The sequence below is a fragment of the Heloderma suspectum genome, chromosome 1 (assembly GCF_057233095.1).
Source record: "Heloderma suspectum isolate Gila_16-S chromosome 1, 16-S_ref, whole genome shotgun sequence".
NCBI classification, from domain to species: domain Eukaryota; kingdom Metazoa; phylum Chordata; class Lepidosauria; order Squamata; family Helodermatidae; genus Heloderma; species Heloderma suspectum.
The window spans coordinates 326466393-326487395 of record NC_139458.1 but is presented as its reverse complement, the minus strand read 5'-3'; the positions used below and the strand labels follow the sequence as shown (position 1 = coordinate 326487395).

General features: G+C 43.6%; 2 protein-coding genes across 10 annotated transcripts in view; one reads left to right on the top strand and one right to left on the bottom strand.

Annotated features, from left to right (window-relative positions):
- KPNA5 (karyopherin subunit alpha 5) overlaps positions 1–115 on the bottom strand; it is a 55369-nt gene extending 55254 nt beyond the window's left edge. For both annotated transcript variants that reach the window (XM_084827365.1, XM_084827367.1), the window contains exon 1: positions 2–115. Coding sequence is in view for 1 of the 2 variants with exons in the window: in XM_084827367.1 (XP_084683493.1) it covers positions 2–5 (4 nt within the window). In the remaining variant the exon portion in view is untranslated. The remainder of the gene's footprint in view (position 1) is intronic.
- Positions 87–19742, top strand: ZUP1 (zinc finger containing ubiquitin peptidase 1). 8 transcript variants are annotated; one of them, XM_084827369.1, is made up of 10 exons: positions 88–393; positions 1474–1602; positions 3898–4008; positions 6807–6919; positions 7723–7891; positions 9104–9292; positions 11616–11784; positions 12930–13081; positions 18254–18471; positions 18577–19742. In XM_084827369.1, the coding sequence occupies exons 2-10, from the start codon at positions 1512–1514 to the stop codon at positions 18622–18624; spliced, it is 1260 nt and encodes a 419-aa protein (XP_084683495.1). In that variant the 5' UTR covers positions 88–393; positions 1474–1511; the 3' UTR covers positions 18625–19742. The 8 variants fall into 8 exon arrangements, 7 of the variants coding, with proteins under 7 accessions (XP_084683500.1, XP_084683495.1, XP_084683494.1 ...); XR_014786666.1 differs by lacking the exon at positions 88–393 and adding an exon at positions 16896–17007 and having other exon boundaries at positions 1399–1602; positions 18577–19178; XM_084827373.1 differs by lacking the exon at positions 88–393 and adding an exon at positions 3385–3473 and having other exon boundaries at positions 1514–1602.
- Positions 19743–21003: the final 1261 nt, after the last annotated feature.

Here is a 21003-nt window from a genome sequence, read left to right as displayed (position 1 = left end):
CCCATTGGAGGCGACCTAGGCCGCCGCCGCCGCCGCCTTCCCCCTCGGAGTAGTCAGGTTCGCAATTCAAGATGGCGGCTGCAAGCCCACCGAAAACTCAGCCGGGCCCGTCCTCGCTTCCCAGCACCGCCCGCGCGCGCGGCGAAGACGGAGCCGAGCATCGTCAGAATGGAGTCAGGCTCCCCGGAGGTCCACCCATGTCGCCCCCATAGAGATAGACGAAAAGTAGAATGACGCGCAGTAATGAACGGCTAGGTTAACTCGGAGCGCTCAGGTGACGCTTCGCTTCACCCCCGAAAACTCAATGAAGCAGCACATTGCGTGCGGTTGAGCTCAGGATTCGGCCGCTTGGGGGCCAACAGCCCCCTACCCCAAGTTGCTATCTTATCCATGGTAGGAAAAATTGGGGGACTCTCATGAGTGCATGGAGGGCTGGGAGGGAACCATTGGGGTCACAGGAAACGTCCGTAGGGAAAAGGCTAATCAGCCGTTTCCCCAAGCGCTGTTGCTTCGATCAGTCGCTGGCTCTTTACCGCACAATATATTTCCTTGAAAAGGAAAGAAAAGCGCTCGGAGCCCTCCGTCTGGAAGCGCCCTCAGATAGCTTCCTGCAACCCTCCCGTGTCTTCCCACGGCTTCTTCCGTGGGGTTTCTTTCCACAAACAACGAGGAAAAGGTGGAATTTGACTGTTAGTGCAGTTTTTCCCAACCTGGTGCCCTCCTCCAGATGTGTTTGACTATAACTTCCATGATCCCGTAGCCGGGTTATGGGAGTTGTAGTCCAACCTTTCTGGAGGGCATCAGGTTGGGGAAGGCTGCATTAGGAGCTCTCGGTCTGGAAGCAACCGCAGACCGCCTCTGATTTTGGGAGGCGGGCATCTAGCCATCCTGACTAGCCTACACAGCCGTTGACAACCTTATCCTCCATGAGTCGATCGAATCCCCGTTTAAAGCCATCTAAGAACTCAGTCTTATTCATGTTGAGACAGGAAAAAAGTCCAGCTGCCAGCGTGGCTGTTTTTCTGCCTAAACATGTGTAGGATCGCTTCCTGAATCGCTGGCCATCGCCACCGCTTGTGGTAGCCAATTCCACAGTTTTAACTATCGGCTGTGCGAAGAAAGACCGTATTGTCAGTACTGGTACAAAATGAGCCCTGCAAAGTGAGACATAATGGTGTTTCTGAGGGCCATGCAGAGGAAACTGAACGTCAGCAAGCAAGCGACTCTTGCACAGAGCCAAGGGAAGCCTTGTTCGGCTGTTCCTGCTCTGAAGGGGGGAGGGAGCCATAGGCCACGTTCAGAGCGGCTGTTTAGAGTAGTATCGGGATTTACATACGGGTATATTTAGTAAGTCTATGAGGCGCAGGAAACAAACGAGGGCGAGCGCAGGCGCTGTCTGCCGCCCACGTGGCTTCGTTTCCTCCCCGCCGGTGTTTGAGTCTCGTGAGCGGCGCTTTCACATTTTGATCGTAGGGCCCAGGAGGGGCGTCGCCGGCTGGCAGCGCGGGGCGATGGAATTGTCGGCGAGAGCCCGGCAGGGGCCGCGGCGTCTCCAGGGGGGCCCTCCCGCTGGGGCCCGGGGCCCTCCTCCTCCTGCTACCGGTGAGTGAGACGCCGAGCGCTCCTTCGGGCACTACCGCCGTCTTCCCCAGCCAGGGGCCCTCCGGGTGTGCTGGGCTGCCTGCAACTGCCCTCATTCGCAGCGGAGTTGCAGCCCCACGCATCTGGAATGCGCCGGGTTGGGGAATGTTGGCGTGTTTCTGGGGCATCAGCCTCGCTTCCTTTTCCAGCGCTGCCCGACCCAAGAATGACTCCATCGGGAAAGGCATTATGTCTTTGAGGCGCAATGGAAGTGCTGCCTGCGGTGTCTGCTCGCGGCCGCCCTTTCACATCTGTACGTCACCTGGATGCTGCAGCGATTAATATGCACGTGTGAACTGTCCTTGGTAGGAAAATCAATTTCCTTACCGAACACCTGCATCTAGTTTATCGGGCAGCAACTCCATCGTCTCCTCCTGAGTTAGGTGCAGCCCGACCCTGACAAATGGGCGATGGAGTGAAGGAAGAAGAAAATGTGTAAAAATGAGACTTTGGGTGAGGGGTGGGGAGCCTTCCGTTCTCCCCTCCACCTCATCTACAGGCACTTGGGGGTAACCTGGGGAGGGCTGCATGCCAGCAATGGGTGAGATCAGAGTAACCACCCCACACTCTTACAAACGTGTGCGTGCATGCACACGCACACAGGCATGCATCACATTCATCCCGTATCCATTCTCTCGTTGTCATATACCTGACACCTGCATCCCTTCATTCACACACAAATACATCTCCCATTCATCAGTCATCCATTCACCCCACACTTTCTCTTTTATTCTCACCCCCCATCCATTCACCCCCCATCTATTCATTCTCACAAAGGTATGCGCACACATGCATCCTTCCATTCTTTCTCCCCCCCCCTTCTCTCCCCCCCCCTTTCTAGCTGCCAGCACCCCCTTGCCTGCATGTAGCAATTAAGCTTTGGAAAAAAACCCCTCCCGTTGGCACCATAGTTTCTTCCTATGTCTAATTGCCATATGAAAAAGGGAGGGGGGAAGGGGTCTTTCTTTTGTGGCAAGTAATTGCCTTTCTGTTGTGGCAAGTAAGCTTAGGGGGGAAAGTCCCATTTGTGAGATTAGGACCTTTTTTTCTTAAGCCTGACTGCTGCACTACAGGACAGGACTGATGAAGGGGGTTGCAGACTGGATCTAAAGGCACCCACCCAGATTCACCACATATGCTCTTTATTGGGTTACTGGCTGAAAGCGAAGGAGTGAACTCTTCTTCCTTTTTGTATGATTATTCTTAAAAACACAAGGTGCTAAAAAAAAAAAAAACCCTACCCCCCACCCGCCCTGCCTACAGGTTTATAATCTAAAGTTACGCAACTCACATATGAGAGAAAATTAATTGGGAAGGAGGATCAGATATTTCTTGAGGGCGATTGAGCTAGTTATTCAGAGAACCCTACCTAATATGGTACAGATGTGTGAATGTGTGGTTGAAGGCTGGAATCATATTTATTTATTTATTTATTTCTATACTGCTCAATAGCGGTATACTACATAAAACAATATAAAATATGAAACCTTCAAACTACAATATAAAGGTACAACCAGAATAAAACTTAGCCGTAATGCAGAGATTTAAAATACAGATTTAAAACAGCAGAATGAAATGACTGGAATGCTAAAATGCTGGGAAAATAAAAATCTTCACCTGGGGCCAAAAGGAGTACAACGTAGGTACCAGGTGAACCTGTCTAGGGAGCTCATTCCACAGCTGGGGTGCTGCAGCAGAAAAGGCCCTCTTCCTAGTAGCCACCCACCTCACTTCCTTTGGCAGGAGCTTCCAGAGAAAGACTCCCTGAAGATGATCTTAGGGTCCTGGCAGGTACATATGGGAGAAGGCGATCCTATCTTACCTCTGAACAGGTGAACTTATGATAGCAATGACTCTTTTATCCTTATCTGGACTGAGCAAGGCTGGCATCAGCACCTGCTGTCATAGAAGGCCCACCTCTGACATGTGCCCTGAATCCCTTTTCTGGGGCATTAAGGACTACCAAGTGGCTTAGAGCCATGATTTGAATTCCAACAGTACCCCTGGGCAATGCTACATCAAGGATGCTCCAGCTTGCTGTAGGACATTTTAAGTGGTGGTTCCAAGCCACCTGCCATGCCTAGGAGTGCTGCTGTTCCTGCTGCTCTCCACAAAGTAAGCGTTCCAGGCTTCATGGGAGGCCCAAGGGCTCGCTCAAACGTGGATGTGATTTTAAGAATCAGAGTATTTTTTTTTTACAGAAGTGATGCCAACAATCTCAAAATGTACCTTGAATACTTCTTTTTTTTAATGTAGAGAATGGTCAGGAGCTGTATGAATGCCCAATGTGTCACCTTGTTTGTACTGATTACCCAGTTCTGCAGGAACATGTTGAATTGCACTTGGAGGAATGCAGCTTTTTAGAAGGTAAGGTGGAAGACTCCAAAATAAGGGATGTACATTTTCTCTGTTGATTAAAAATGTTAGGTAGGATTTAAGAGATGCTGGTTCCTCACAAATGTATGCTTTTATTGAAGTAATGCCATGCAAAATGAAATGCCCCAACTAGAATTTCATATGTCATATTAGCATGTCATAAGAAATGGAAAATGATGCACTGTAACTGGAAAGAAATGCTACAGAACAGGCACTAACTTTGTCTCATATTTGTTTCCTCTGGTGCTGGAGACTATAGCATTATAAACATTGAAATACCATTGAAACACCTGTATCCAGGCTGGATAAGTAATCAGACTTTTTTAAAAGTACATTAAAAATGTAATAGAAGTTTCTCTTTAAGCAAAGTGTGGTTAAATCTGAGTACAAGTATAAGCCTGCCCCTATATAATACCTTAAAGTTGAATCATTGGGCTTCTATCAAGCATGCTGAATTAAGGCTGTTTTTCTGTATACATTTTGAAAAATGGTAATATATTTTTCAGGCCGAGTATTTTAAATATGTACTATATTACTATGGTTTTGATGCAGGAAACCAAGAATTGGAAAGTCATCACAGGCACCGAGATCCAGTCTTTCGTTCTCCCAGGTGCCATCTTGTACATCATTAGTGGATTGTCCACTATGCACAGCTGGGTGGTCTTAAATACTGCTTTTATTCACATTTTCTTTAATTTTGAAAATTAATTTTACCAAAGGGGAAAAAATAATCATCAGCATACTAAACAGCTAGAGTATGCCAACATATCCTCTTCTTTAGATCAACAAAAACGGGCTGTTAATCATTCTAATGTGCTGACTACTCCAAAATTGTTTAAACTACTTCCACTGTTGCTCAAACTTAACACCAAACCTCCTTCCCTGACTAGCTCTAATAATCTGAGTTAAAGAGAAGCCCTATGGTCTCTAGGTGAGCATCCCAGGGACTGTAGAATGGCTCGGATCTCCCTCCCCCCCCCCAGGTCAGTGGCAGTGCTCCAACCTTGGAAGGAGGTGTCAGGGGTCCACCCCACTGCGCCAGCTGGCTCTCCAAGGTTGGAAAATCAACCTCTGAGAGTGGGAAAGGGGGCATTCCAGGGGGAGGGGAGAAGAGACTGGAGAGGCCAGGATATGATTTATCCTGAGTCTCCTCCAGCCTCATCCCTCCTCCTTCAAAGCACCCTCTCTAGACAGGCTGAAAAAAGTGGAGTTCTGAAGATGGGGAAGCAAAGATTGGCTCTGCTGCTCCTCCCGCCCCGTCAGCTTCAGCCTGACAGGGCATAGGAATCTTGGAATTTATTTAGTACTTCAAAATCCTATAGTTTAATGTGCCACCCTCTTATTAGAATTTGATTAGATTTCTATTTTGCACATTCTAGTGGCAACAATCATGATAAAGGAGTGCTTCTTTATCTTTTTTTATCAGCCCTTTAAAGTTTTTGTTTAAAAAAAATCTTCGGGTCAAGAGGTAACTTCCCCCCAGGATCTTGTTAACTGATACTAATGTTTTTTGCCAATATCTCTTAGCTTGCCTACATTGCCACCAACAATTGTAAACATCATCCCCCCTGCCCCCGTTACATTTCCAGCACATCTGAGAATATTCCTGATAAATCTTTGCAATCCTCACTGGAGTTATGTACTACTATACCCACATTTTTACACCTTTTTCTTTTAGAGAAGTAGCTATTGTATATTAATCCATCTGTTTCCAAAGAGTTCCACATCCACTTATATACTATTATGCTCTTTAGCTGTGTGAATTCTTAACTTGCTCAGTTCAATTATGAATATTTCTTCTCCTTAAACAGACATTTATGGTTCATCTTATAAAAATAAACTGTTTTGCTCAGGAAGCTACTAACTTACTAGCCCTTGCTTCTGAAAAATTCTAGGCCCTTATCTTCATAAAGACACACATGTAAAAGATACACAGACTACAGTGAGCAAAAGTTCTGTGTTAGTTACTATGGATTGGATCCTGAATTCTGTTCTGTAAGTGGAAGATGTGCCAACAGAAGGGACCAATCCAGCAGAGGTTTCCATTGGATAAAAAGGATGGGGGAGGCGACTTTCACCAAAGTTTCTCTCTGCTCTACAGCCCCCTGGGCTGTCTCCTATGCTACCCTCCACACTGAAGTCCCCCAAATCTCTAGAGCAGATTTTTGCAGTGTAAGGGCTGCAGGAGGGTGGGGGAATTGATGGAAATTGCCTCTCTCCCTTCCACTGGTAGGAGCATCCTGTGGGTGGAATGCTGCTGAGGGGACACTCCCAGCGATCGGATCCAAGCCTATGTTTTTCTGGGCTAGGGCATAGCATGAGAGTTATGCAATATAGAAGGAGTAAGACAGCAAGCAGCAATGCTGCAAAGAAATACACTCTGCTAGGTAATAAAAATGTTCTAACTGTAAAGTAACATGTTCATTTGGTCAGATTAACCAATTAGTGTGCATCATTATTTTATATGAAGTACAAATGGTTTAAATCTGTCATTTGGGTGATTTTAAATAACTGATTTAAAATTGAATTAAATCTAACCTGCTTATATGAAAGTAATGTACATGGTGAAGGCTGTAATCCTGTGCACACTTCCCTGGGAGTAAGTCCCATTGAGCACAGTTTGCTTCTGAGTACACATGCATAGGATATTGCTGCAAGTTAAAAACCATACGCTTTGCTGAAAAATGTTGAATCTGTTGGGACATTCAATATTCTCAATATTCTCAATAAACGTTCAATATTCTCAAATATGGAGGATCTGCTGTAATTTTTATAATGTGTCATAACAGTAGGAAGAAACTTGAGTGATCTAGAATTGGCACAGCATCTGCAGAATGCGGAAGACAGACAAAGAAGAGAAGAAGCAGTAAGACAAGAAAGAGAAGATTTCCAAAAGCTACAGGTATGGTATTAATGGTCTAATTGCAATGTGTGATAGACATCTCTGCCTACTTTAGGCAAATACAGAGAATATTTTGTAAATGTGCAGTATGTTTGTGAATTTATTGTGTGCGCACAGAAGTAATTTTGATAGATTGACTCCTGGCAGCAATTGATTGAGCAGAGAGTCAAGGTTTCCTTTATAAAACACTGTATTATAATGACACTGACATAGTTTCCTATGAGAAAGATTGTATGTGTGAGCTATCTTTCACTCATACAACCATTGGACACAACCCAATATATTTATCACAATATATTAAACTTTATTTGGATTGGCTTAGGGCACAATCCTATGCATGTTTAGACAGAATAAAGGCCTGCAACTCCCAGCATGCCCCAGCCATTGTACAAACTTGCCAGGAAACAGTTGTTCCATTAAGTTTCTTGGGGTTTGATTGGTTTGTTCTTGACCAAAGTCCTTGGCTGCCTCTTCATCTTCTAACAATCACTCCCCTTTGCTCCCTATGCTTGTTTTAGCAATGAGGAGATAGGGTAGGCTTTCCTGAGGCACATCACCCTCTAGAAAGCTGATCCACGTTCCAAACTTCCCAGATAGAGTTTTCTGCAACAAAGATCACACTTACCTCTTCCACAGGCAGATTAGTATTCCCTCACCCAACTCCCATGGTTCTTTTGTTACCTCCCAGTATGCAGATAGACCCTTCCTGAGGCTGGTCTGCATGCAGTAACAGTGCTGCTGCTTCTACAGGTTACTACTTATACTTCTTCTTCCCTCTTAAAAGTATAATTTATCCTTAACAGAGACAATATGGCTTGGATGGCTCTGGAGGATATAAGCAGCAGTCCCTGAAAAACATGGAAAAGGAAGTGGCTTTTGGAAAAATGCAACCATCTGAATATCACAAGAGAAAAGCTGATATGATGGAATCTCTGGCTTTTGGCATTGATGATGGCAAGACAAAGACTTCAGGTCAGTAATGAAGAAAATGTGAGCTTCCTGACAGGCCCAACTGAGGTGACCAAAAATCGTTATTTAACCAGCCATTGATCATTTAAGTGCTGTGTTCAGTAATGCAGATGCGTGTAGCAGATTACAAAGGGTTTTTTTCCTTGTCAGCAGATAAATAAGAATATGGGTCTTGTGAAATGACCCAGACATAATTCCTACAAGCCATGTTATGGGTAATAGGGCTAAGGTAGATTGAACTTAGTAATACAAGATCTGGGTATACATGATTATTGACTTCAAGCAAGAGTTTAGTTTAGACATATAGCAGACTTTCTTGGTATCTCAGGGTACTTGTACCAAAGTCAAGTATATTGATATTTATTTCGAATCTACAATTTAGATGATCTATAACCTGTTTTTCAAAGTAGGGAATTGCCGGCTTCGAGGTACTTGCGGTCTGTTGCCAAATACTCTGTTTCCGTGAATTGTAACTGAAGACATGTTACAGCTCTCTGGCATGTATAGTAGGCTCACTGTCTGCCTTGTGGGTTAATATGTTTATTCAGGTTCCTTAATAATTTCTGCCAGATGCTGCCTTGCTCCTATTTGGGTTCACAGTATCACAAAGTCTCTCCTGTAAAAATTTGACTGTTTCATAAAGCTAATATGCTGCTTGCCTAGCTGAATAAAGGTGGGAGTGGGAGGGCTCTGAAACAGAAAATGGCTCTGTGTTATGCCACCTGTTCAGACTTTGCTACTTCCTTCAAAAATTGACATTACCTTGTTATATGGAAATTACTACTGACTTCAGGGAGTGACTACTTTGTGGTGACTACTTTTACCACTCTTGTTAGTGCGTCCATGGAAAAATTTAAAATGCAAACATGTTGCTGTGTATTTTTAAATGAAACTTTAAAATAAATTTAACTATTGGTTTGGTTTTGAAATTTAGAGATCCCATTCAATTAACTAAAGTAAAGGTGGTTGAGTGTCATTTATTTAGCACTCTAATGGAAAGTTCATGTTTTCCAAATGCATTTGTTAAACTACAATCGACTCAACCACGTTGCCTCCTTGCTTTCTGCAGTTCTGCAGTGGCATCCTTTGAACTTTGTTTCTTACTGGTTACATCTCGTAAACTACATGACCATTGTTGAAGTATCATCAGTAACTAGGCTTGTATCTCTTTCTTGCCCTCTCCCCACCCCCACCCTGCGCTTTTTTTAAAATTAGGAATCACTGAAGCACTGTGCCAGTATTATCAAAATGAATGTAAAGACATAAAACATGTATGGCTTTCTGCGGGAGCAGATCACTTCCATTGTTCTTTAGGAGACAAAGGCTGGGGTTGTGGTTATAGGAACTTTCAAATGCTGCTTTCTTCTCTCTTGAGAAACAGTGTCTATAAAGACTGCTTGAAAGGTATGTATTTTGGCATAGAATTGTATTACCAACGCCATGTTTACCAGCCTGAACGCTTGCTGAGAATGCTGTGTTGACTTATATTGCAACCAACTGCATAATGTGGTTTAGAATTCATAAAGATAAGTAAGTGTCTGAGACTTTTTTCATGGGATAGAAAATGATGTTGAGCTTAATGGACCAACGTTATTCATTTAAATTCACATGAATCTGATAAATTTAAGGTAACGGCTGGATTGTGCAGACTTGTATACCAGAGCTGCATATCTTGTTGTAGTCGTCGTCATCACTTCAACTGTTCACTTCACAATCATTGTGAACACAATGATGCTACCTTCTGCTGAGGTGGTAAATGTGTGTCTGGGACATCCCACTTCAGATTCATGATGGAGTCGTCTCCCCTGCCCCCAAATACACAGACAAAAAGATGTCTGTGTGTAGGAAACTAGCATGTCAGGAAAAAAGGTAGGTCGTAGACCCACTTTCCCTGAAACCTAGTTTTCAATGTTCAGAAGATGTATTTGTATGGAGGAGCATTTAGTTGTGTGAGGCCCTGTAGGTTTACAGCCTCAGTGAGAACTAGGCCTGAATCAGACCTATCGTCCATCTAGTATAGTATTGTCTATTCTTATTGGCAGCAGCTGTCCAGTTGTAGTAATCTAAAAGTGCTGGCCATTATTATTGCTGCACTGGGGTAGGTGGGTGGGTGGAGGAATAGTGGCTTTCTAGTGAGCTCATGGCAGATACGAGAATTGATCCAGGGACTTACTGGTTTGTACTTCACGCCAGTACACTACACTAGCAGCTGTCAAGGTTATCCTGCTGATTTATAATTAAAAATGTTAATACAGCTTCTCATTTGTTTGAAACTGCAATCCTAAGCATGTTACCTGGGAGTAAGTCTCATTAAACATAGTTGGACTTACTTCTGAGTAAGCATGCACTGGGTTGCGCTGTGGATTAAATTCAGTGGTTCTGGGGTGGGCAGTCTTTTTAGTTTGGGGAAGTGCCTCCTCTTGGTTGATGGAAAGGGCTTCCAACAAGAACAACACCCAAGTGGGGACTTCCTCTCAGCTCCCAGACCAGCCCTGTCTGGCTAGCAGGTTTCTGACATGGCCTGCGTCCAAGCTGTTGTGACACCATTTACATTTTACTTCAGCAGCTTACTCCTTTTGTGCGAGAGAAGTACTCTTTAGACAGGGACTTGGGCTGTGCTTTGTTGTACCCTGACCTGAAAACCTGAAGAAAAGAGCATCGCTGGCGAGTGCGGCAGGCTTCCTTTTCTGGTGTGCTTGGCTTCTCCCCCATCCATGAAGAATGACCAGTACTGAAGCAAAAGTCTGATGAACGCTGTTCTTCTGTACAACTTCTGTTACCTCCTGGCTGGGAGTGAGGCCAAGCTTCTGCTTTGCCACAGCAAACTTGCATGTTGCTGAACCGTGACTTATAATGCTCCGCAGTGCCTCACAACAAGCAGATGCCAATTTGAGTGTTGCAAAGGAGAGAATCTCTCTCCTCAATCACAGCTGGCACTCCACCTGACTTCCAGCCCCCATAAAGTTGCTTCCAGCAGCAGCAACTAGTATTATATGATCAGTAAGTACGGAAAACTGCCTCTGAGGGCTATGCCTTGCAGTTGCCAAATTTATCTAAAGCCGATTTTGTTGCATTTCCAAGTATTTCGTTTCTGTCCCTAACAGCAGCAGATCAGTTTGCTGGATTCAAGGCAAGGTGTTCCAATGGCACTCGATGGTCAATTAGTGGAATCCATAAGAATGGTAATATTCAACCCTTTTGAGCTACTTCGGGCTTTATCACTGTATGAGGAATTAGTGATTGTAGAGGTTTCATCTTGGAGCGACAGTAGTGGTGCCAGGATCCAGATTTTGTGGCAAAGCAGTCTCCACAAATGTTTCCAATATGAAGGTTTTCAGTTACCTCTTTTCAGCCCTGAGGGTGTTCATGTACATTCTTATAGAGTTTATGGCACCCCTTGGCCTGCAGGAGCCAGGTATTTCCCTACCCAGACAATATCCCCCTTAAGTCTTGTCCAGGCTCAGTCTGGGAGCTGGGAGAAGCCCTTGGTGTCGTTCTTGCTGGAAGCCCTGTCTGTCAACCAAAAGGACATGGTTCCCCAAAGTAAAGATTGCTCCAATCTGGAATCCCTGTGATCAGACATTTATGGTAAGTTCAGATATTCTTAAATCTTCAACTAGAATATTGCCCTCTGCTATTTAAATGAAAGTATTATACTATATGGATTTTGGATTTTTTTCTTCTTATGGCCAACTCGGCCACCTTTGTTTTTGTATGCCATTTTTAGATAATTCATCAGTTCCTTGTATTCCAAAAATTCAGTCATCAATTGAAGATGCCTGGAAAGAAGGTTTTGATCCCCAAGGAGCTTCTCACTTCCACAGCAGATTACAGGGGACTAAGGCATGGATAGGAGCATGTGAAATTTATTCACTCTTAACTTCTCTCAGGATAAAGTAAGTATTGCCTCTCAAAGGAAATAAACTTGGCTCTGAGCTAATGCTAACCCATGATGCCAATTCTGTGGATGATTTTATGTGTGCTTCACAGAAATTGGAGTCCTGACTGGTACGATATAGACTGGTACTATTTCCATGAAATACTTTTAGGGTGCAATCCTATGGCTGCTAGACAGTGTCTAGATAGCCATAGGATTTTTGTCTTATGGAAACCAAGCTCGGAGCCAGCACTCCAAGGTTGGTTCCCAGAAACCACCTCTCCGCCCCCTTCCCCACTGGCTTGTAGGCAGCGTGATTCGTCCCCGGCTCCACGCTCATAAGAGCAGCATGGAGTGGGGGGAAAGGAGGCATTCTTGAGGGTGGGGAGGGGACGGCGGAAGCGCCATTGCGACATTTCCTATGTGCCATCCGGCCTCCCTCCCTTCCGATGTGCCCTGGCTAGATGGCCAAAATTGGCCATCTAGCTGCAAATGCAGGGTAGCCAGAGCACGGAGGCGAAGATCCCCTCTGCACTCCCACCACCCTGCATTGAATAGGCAGTCACCTCTGAGTTCAGAGGCAGCCAACTATCCCAGTAGGGTTATGCCCGTAACGAATGAAACTGTGTCAGAATGAAAACCTGTCTAGAACCACCCTCGTTACATCTGTCCTTATAGTTGTCTCTCCTTTTTAAATTGCTCCATTTGACAGTAGTGAAATTTTCGTTCACTAATGCAGATGCTCATTTTAAGAGCTTGGATTCAGTATCAAGAAAAATAAACTCTGGTATGTTTATGAAATTTATATCCCATGGCTCTGTATTTCAACTCAGAGTGGGTAACAATAATAATCACAAAATAATAAACACAACATACAAGTTTAAAATAGCAGAAAGGTTTTTTTGTTTTTAAATAAAAGCAGCATCAAGAGAAAACAGTTCATGATGTTTCTGCTCCAGCTCTCTGGCATTAGGGGCCGCTAAGTACTTGAGATAAGAGGAATCCTTTTGTGAGCACAAACTAACAAATGAGTAGCTGATCTTATGGACTGGGACTAAATATTTGTGGTATAGGAAAACTTAGTGGCCAATACGCTAGTTAAAAATGTCAGATGGCATGTTTTGTTTAACGTTGTATGAAGGCTTAGTTTAAACTATCTTACAGGTGTCAAATCATTGACTTTCACCAGCCAACTGGCCCTTCAGGAACACACCCTCGTTTGTTTGAGTGGGTACTGAACTATTACTCTTCCGACAAGGAAAACAGTGGAAAAGTTGTGTGCACCTCCAAGCCACCAGTCTACCTTCAGCACCAAGGTTAGTACAGCCTTGTACTTCCTTGTTGTTCAGTCGTTAAGTCGTGTCTGACTCTTCGTGACCCCATGGACCATAGCACGCCAGGCCTTCCTGTCCTCCGCTCTCTCCCCCAGTGTGCTCAAGTTCATATTCATTGCATTGGTGATGCTATCTAGCCATCTCATCCTCTGCCGTCCCCTTCTCCTTTTGCCTTCAGTCTTTCCTAGCATCAGGGTCTTTTCCAGAGAGTTTTCTTTTCGCATTAGGTGGCCAAAATATTTGAGCTTCACCTTCAGTATCTGTCCTTCCAATGAGCAGTCAGGGTTGATTTCCTTTAGGATGGACTGATTTGACCTCCTTGCAGTCCAGGGGACTCGTAAGAGTCTTCTCCAGCACCACAGTTCGAACACATCAATTCTTCGGCGCTCAGCCTTCCTTATAGTCCAGCTCTCACAGCCATATGTTGCTACTGGGAAAACCATAGCTTTGATTAGACGGACCTTTGTCGGCAAGGTGATGTCTCTGCTTCTTACTATGCTGTCTAGGTTTGCCATAGCTTTCCTCCCAAGGAGCAAGCGTCTTTTAATTTCATAGCTACGGTCACCGTCTGCGGTGATCTTGGAGCCCAAGAAAATAAAATCTGTCACTGCTTCCATTTCTTCCCCTTCTAGATGCCAGGAAGTGATGGGGCCAGATGCCATGATCTTTGTTTTTTTAATGTTGAGTTTCAAACCAGCTTTTGCACTCTCCTCTTTCACCCTCAACAAGAGGTTCTTTAGATCCTCTTCACTTTCTGCCATTAGGGTGGTATTGTCTGCGTATCTGAGGTTGTTGATAATTCTCCTGGCAATCTTAATTCCGACCTGTGAGTCATCCAACCCGGTGTTTCTCATGATGTACTCTGCATATAAGTTAAACAAGCAGGGCGACAATATGCAGCCTTGTCTTACTCCTTTCCCAATTTTGAGCCAATCAGTTGTTCCATGTCCGGTTCTTACCGTTGCTTCTTGACCCTCATACAGGTTTCTCAGGAGACAGGTAAGGTGGTCTGGTACTCCCATCTCTTTAAAAATTTGCCACAGTTTGTTGTGATCCACACAAACAAAGGCTTTAGCATAGTCAATGAAGCAGAAATAGACGTTTTTCTGGAATTCTCTTGCTTTCTCCATGATCCAGCGAAAGTTGGCGATTTGATCTCTAGTTCCTCTGCCTCTTCGAAACCCAGCTTGTACTTCTGGTAGTTCTTGGTTCACATGCTGCTGAAGCCTAGCTTGTAGGATTTTGAGCATAACCTTGCTGGCATGGGAAATGAGCGCAATTGTATGGTAGTTTGAACACTCTTTGGCATTGCCCTTCTTTGGAATTGGAATGTAAACTGACCTTTTCCAGTCTTGTGGCCACTGCTGAGTGTTCCAAATTTGTTGGCATATTGAATGCAGCACTTTAACAGCATCATCTTTTAGGATTTTAAATAGCTGAGCTGGAATACTGTCATCTCCACTAGCTTTGTTGTTAGTAATGCTTCTTAAGGCCCACTTGACTTCACTCTCGAGGATGTCTGGCTCAAGTTCAGTGACCGCACTATCATGGCTATCAGGGACATTCAGATCTTTCCTGTATAGTTCTTCTGTGTATTCTTTCCACCTCTTCTTAATCTCATCTGCTTCTGTTAGGTCCCTGCCTTCTTGGTCCTTTATCATGCCCGTCTTTGCACAAAACGTTCCCTTGATTGTTTTCCTCCATTTCTTTGCATTGTTCATTTAAGAAGGCCTTCTTGTCTCTCCTTGCTCTTCTCTGGAACTCTGCATTCAGTTGGATATATCTTCCCCTTTCTCCCTTGCTTTTCGCTTCCCTTCTTTCCTCAGCTACTTGTAAAGCCTCATCAGACAGCCACTTTGCTTTCTTGCATTTCTTTTTCTTTGGGATGGATTTCGTTGCTGCCTCCTGAACAATGCTACGTACCTCTGTCCATAGTTCCTCAGGCACTCTGTCTATCAGGTCTAATCCCTGAAATCTATTCCTCACCTCCACTGTATATTCATAAGGGATATGATTTAGGTCATACCTGAATGGTTTAGTGGTTTCCCCCACGTTCTTCAATTTAAGCCGAAATTTTGCAACAAGAAGCTCACGATCTGAGCCACAGTCAGCTCCAGGTCTTGTTTTTACTGACTGTATAGAGCTTCTCCATCTTTGGCTGCAAAGGACATAATCAATCTGATTTTGATATTGACCATCTGGTGATGTCCATGTGTAGAGTCGCCTCTTGTGCTGTTGGAAAAGAGTGTTTGCTATGATCAGCGTGTTCTCTTGGCAAAACTCTTATTAGCCTTTGTCCTGCTTCATTTTGTACACCAAGGCCATGCTTGCCTGTTATCCCGGTGATTTCTTGACTTCCTACTTTAGCATTCCAATCCCCTATGATGACGACGACATCTTTTTTTGGTGTTAGTTCTAGAAGGTGCTGTAGGTCTTCATAGAACCGATCAACCCCAGCTTCTTCGGCCTCAGTGGTTGGGGCATAGACTTGAATTACTGTGATGTTGAATGTTGAATGGTTTGCCTTGGATTCATACTGAGATCATTCTATCGTTTTTGAGATTGTACCCCAGTACTGCTTTTCCCACCCTTTTGTTGACTATGAGTGCTACTCCATTTCTTCTAAGGGATTCTTGCCCACAGTAGTAGATATGATGGTCACCTGAATTAAATTTGCCCATGCCTGTCCATTTTAGTTCGCTGATTCCCAAGATGTCGATGTTCAATCTTGCCATCTCATGTTTGACCACCTCCAGCTTACCTTGATTCATTGATTTTACATTCCAGGTTCCTAAACAATATTGTTCTTTACAGCATCGGATTTTCTTTTCACCACCAGACACATCCACAGCTGAGTGTCCTTTCGGCTTTGGCCCAGCCGCTTCACTCTTTCTGGCGCTACTTGGAAATTCCCTCTGCTCTTCCCCAGTAGTATATTGGACACCTTCCGACCTGAGGGGCTCATCTTCCGGCGTCATATCTTTTAGCCTTGCGATACCTTCCATGGGGTTTTCTTGGCAAAAATACTGGAGTGGGTTGCCATTTCCTTCTCCCGTGGACCACATTTCTAAATACAAAGCTGCATTACTGTTCTTATTATCTTTCTTCCGCACTACGTTCCGAGAATCATACTTCATCTGGTGAAAGAGAGGAATGTAATACTCAGTTCTGGTTGTAGAGCTCAGTGCTTTGATGCTTGTGATTTTCAAAAGAGCAGTTATGTCAGCTTCTGTATTTGAGTAGGAGCTGGCTTACACCTGCATTGAGCTGTCATGAAAAGACATATCCTGTGGGCCAGTTTGGGAGTTTTGTGCTGCTGAAATGAGCCTAATGTGTCCTAATGTGCCTGTCCCTGAGCAGAACCCAGTAAGAACAAAAGCCATGCTGTTGTGGGTGGGGGTAGTTGGCACAGTGGAATTCTGGCGTGCTATCCCCTGCAAATAGGCTCATTCTGGGGGAGGTTGGAGATGACTGCCTTTTTTGTAGGGAAATCTGCTTATGAGGTAACAGCCAACTATTTGGTTAGCTTTTCCTCAGTATGTCCATGCCCTGGGTTGTTTCAGAGTGTTCTGTATGCATTCTTGTATTGTGAGCTGCCCTGAGAACTACGTATTATAGGGCAGTATGTAAATATGATAAATAAATGTTTGCTGACTTTTAGGCAAGATGAATTTCTTGAAAGCTTCTGGTATTTTTAAGTGTTTTTTGCTCCCCCACTTTGGGGGGGGGGGCAGGAGAGTTGGTGTGAGGAGAGTAAAACAAAATTGCCTTGCAGTTTGCTCCTGTTGTGTTACAGAAGGTGGGGAGAACTGGCAGAGAGAGGGAAGCAGGCAGGGGACATCCAGACTGCTTGAGAAGCCTTCTCAAGAAGTTCTAGGGACAACATGGATCCTGGAATAGTATTACAAGTCAGTGCCTAGGATTTGTAAACCGAAGTTCCACTACTTGTTAGTAGTGCTTGTTAGCCACCTTTCCCAGCAGCATAACTTAAAAGTCAGGTTGAGCAAGTTTTCTTCACATCCAATCCCAGTCTATTCGTTGCCCAGATGTTCTCATACTGAAACTGTGTTTTGCTTTTCAATGAAGCCACAGCTTATTTCAAAAGTACTTGTTCGTCCTTGTGCGTGCTGGGATCTGTTTCCATCAACCACCCTGCTGTGTTACCTTTAGGCGTTCAATCATATGCATGTTTAGACAAAAAAAAAAGATCCTACAACTCCTAACATTCCCGAGCCAGTTATGCTGTCTAAACATGTATAGGATTGCACCCTTAATGTTGTTAAATTGCCAACTTGGGATCAGGCTACTTGAAGGACCGCCTCTTACCATGTGGATCTGCCTGCCATTTAAGGTGTATTGATGTGTGCCTCCTCCATGTGCCACTCACTGCCTTCTGAAGCATGTTTGGGGGCAACATACAAGAGGGGTCTTTCTGTGACAGCACCCCATATGTGAAACTTCCTGGCCCAAGAGTGTAGACTTCCTACCTCCTTCTCCATGTTCCGTTAACATATGAAGACACATCCTTTTCAACAGGCTTTTGAGTTTGCTGCTGGTTAAATTGTTATGTGTGGTGTTTCTTGATTCTGGTGCTCTCAGTTTTCATTTTATGCTGTTTTAACTTTGGCCCAGTTCGCACAATCACAGGGTAATTAATGAGGCACGGTGGCTTGTTAACCACCCAACGCATGCCAGGGGGATTAGCATAATTGTCCTTGGCAGCGCAGTTTGTTGTGTCGTGCGAACCCGGCCACGGTGGCCTGTTGCTGTGGGTGACAAGCCACCCAGAACCCTACAACCCATGATCGTGAGAACCAGGTCACTGTGTGTTGCGATATCACTGTATTTTAATTTAATATTTCTGGTCTGTTTTTGTTAACCACTTTGGACTTCACTGTTTGGAAAGGAAATTGCGGTATTGAAATTTTATTATAAATTTGCCTTTAAAGAACAAGTGGTTTGTTTTTATAACTGTATTCCAATTCTACATGTTAGCATTAAGTGTGGCCAAGATATTTAAATGAGATGCAATTCTGTACAGCAGTATAGGGTTTCATTAAGGGGTTCGTGGTTCATAGGCATCCAGTAGAAAAAGACATAATTCTCTAACATAATTTCTTGTTTTTGTCTGGTTTTGTGTGTGTTTAAAATTAGGACATAGTCGTACTATTATTGGAATAGAAGAAAGGAAGAACAAGACTTTGTGTCTACTAATATTTGATCCAGGCTGTCCCTCGCAAGAAATGCAAAAACTCTTAAGAGGCATTGATGGGAACAGTCTCAGATTGCTTCGAAGATTTGTGGGCAGCTTAAAACATAAACAGTACCAAATAGTGGCCATAGATGGTGTGCTGTCCATGGAGGAAAAAGCTGTAAGTATTTCAGAAAAGAGTTCATCTGAATAAATATTTCATTGGGCTAGTATGGCATAAGTAGTTATGCTGCATTCTAACTCTTAACTATTTCTCTCTCATAAGGCTCGTAGACAAGCTTCTCAAGTCTTCATGGCTCAAAAGATTCCTTGAAATAAGGAATCCTGAAGAAGACCAGAAATATATCCTGCAATCTTTTTGTTTTGGTGTGTTCATGAAAACCCTTGAGTGATGTACATATCTTTTAAAGAATTTCAAAATAAATGTTGAAAAAAATTGAAGTGTCTCTGTGTGATCTCTCTCTGGTACCAGATTATGACCAAGTACAGCATCATGTCCTAATTCACCACATCGTTACAGCAGAGTGTCTTTTTAAATCTGCCCGGGGTTGGAAAGAAAGAGTTCGATCTACATGAAAACAACAGTACTAAACTGATCTCTGCTGCTTTCAGTGTCTCAGAGAAAAACTATTCATGCTAAAATAGCACCAGCCCAATGGGAATCTTTGCCAACCCTCAGATTTCAGCATCGCACCCATAATTGAATGTGATTACATATTGTCAGAGGAACAAGAATAGCTTGAATTATTATAGTTTTCAAGGACCTATATTTTAAAGTTAGCCTAGCAACAACAGAGATTGAAAATGCCCCCCATTGGCTGGCATGATTTTGACATGATTGGGTTGCTTTCCCAGTAACTGGAGACATGTGTAGCTTATTTTATTGGGTGGGTTGTCACTCCCTGTTCAGCTTTTGTTTTTGATAACTCTGCTGTCACCTATCAGGACCCCAAATCCTGTCAGACTCTTAAGGTGAGAAAGTTTGAAGTGTTTTAGTCAGGAGGAAGATGGGGAACTCTGTTATTATATCTGAATATATCCAAATTGTTTTTCAGATAGATAGATGCCACAATGATAAAATAAATGAAGCTTTGATATATATGAACATAGAAAAAATATTTAATAGGGTTGATTGGGAGCTTTTATTTCAAACTTTTAGCAGCATTCAATTTTGGTAATAGCTTTCTAAAAGTTATAGGAACAATTTATGCAAAACCCAGAGCCAAAATAACTGTTAATTGACAAAATTCAGAATTCTTAAATTTACATCGTGATATAAGGCAAGGATGTCTATTATCCGCAGTATTGTTTGGTTAGTGATAGTTGTAAGTGCTCAACTAATTCTAAATGTCTATTCACTTCATTCTGTATTTGTGATTTTTAGTAAGATTTGTATGTTTTGTATGCTTTTGTATATTTATAATAAACTGTAAAACAAAAAACACCTTGTTGCCTTTTGAGAGAAGAGGCTTGCAGTCCTAATTTTAATTGGAAGGGGGGCACTGAAAAACTTGCTCTTTCCCCACCCCCAGCACAAGATTCGGGGTGGAATGGTAGAGAGCAAAAGGCGGGGAACGTTATCTGAGGAGAGAGATTTCAGCTTTAAACTGGGGGGCAGGGCGGAGAGGTGTCAAAATGGTGCAGACATGGATGTTGGAAAGTACTGGTCACTGATCACCACTGGAACAACTTGATAATGGTTACTAGCCAATAGATGCCTGTACCACTTGAGCAATCATAATATTTGATAAATTCAAGAGCAATTGATGTTGTATGCGGGACGGGATTTGCATTTTTTCCCAGTAACAAAACATTTGGGTGAAAGTTCTAAGAATGCAGTTTTACTCACAATGGAGTTTCTAGCTGAATTTCCAATGAAAATTTTCATTTGAAAACTTTTGTCTTTATTCTGCAGTACAACTGGGTAAATACTAATGTTCCTAATGGAACAAAGTAATCTGGACAAGTCCTAGGGCGTGATTAGCTAAAATGTCTGGAGTAAGGTATGTTGTGTAAAGGAAGCACTCTATTAGGAAGATCACGGATCGCTGGAGTGCTGCTGCTAAACTTGCCCTGGACTATTTGAGGGCAAGAATAATAAAACAACCGCACTGGCATCTATTATTGCTTCCAACATGGCATTTATTAAGGCAATGTGATGTATGAGGCAGAATACATATGTGTACACTGACAGTATTCTCTTCCTCCAAGCCTGGAAAAAGTTCATGGATTTAAGAGCCAAAGGAAAAAAGGAAAGGATCCTCCTGTGCAAGCACCAGGTCATTACTGACCCCTAGAGGGACGCCGCTTGCACTGGTGTTTTCATGGCAGACTGTAGTGGGGTGGTTTGCCATTGCCTTCCCCAGTCGTGACTACCTTTCCCCCAGCAAGCTGGGTCCTCATTTTACCAACTTGGGAAGGGTGGAGGGCTGAGTCGACCTGAGCTGGCTACCCGAGACCCGGCTTCCACTGGGATCAAACTCAGATTGTGGGGAGAGTTTTGGTTGCAATACTGCCACCTACCACTCTGCGCCACACAAGGCTATAAGAGCCAAACTTATGTGCTTTATTAATCACACTGTTTTAAAAAAAGTATGCTTAATGCTTCCTCTTCAGTTTTGAAGGAAAAGTAGCCCCAAACCAGTTCCATGGTCCTGATCCAAATCAGAGGCCTGTGCCAGTTTCCCACTAC

What these genes read in the sequence shown, in the direction of transcription:
- ZUP1 (XM_084827369.1), top strand. Translation starts at nt 1,512, where the DNA reads ATGGAATTGTCGGCGAGAGCCCGGCAGGGGCCGCGGCGTCTCCAGGGG. An exon ending in TTAACTTCTCTCAGGATAAA is followed by an intron (nt 11,785 to 12,929) that starts GTAAGTATTGCC and finishes ACTATCTTACAG; the next exon opens with GTGTCAAATCATTGACTTTC. An exon ending in AGTCTACCTTCAGCACCAAG is followed by an intron (nt 13,082 to 18,253) that starts GTTAGTACAGCC and finishes GTTTAAAATTAG; the next exon opens with GACATAGTCGTACTATTATT.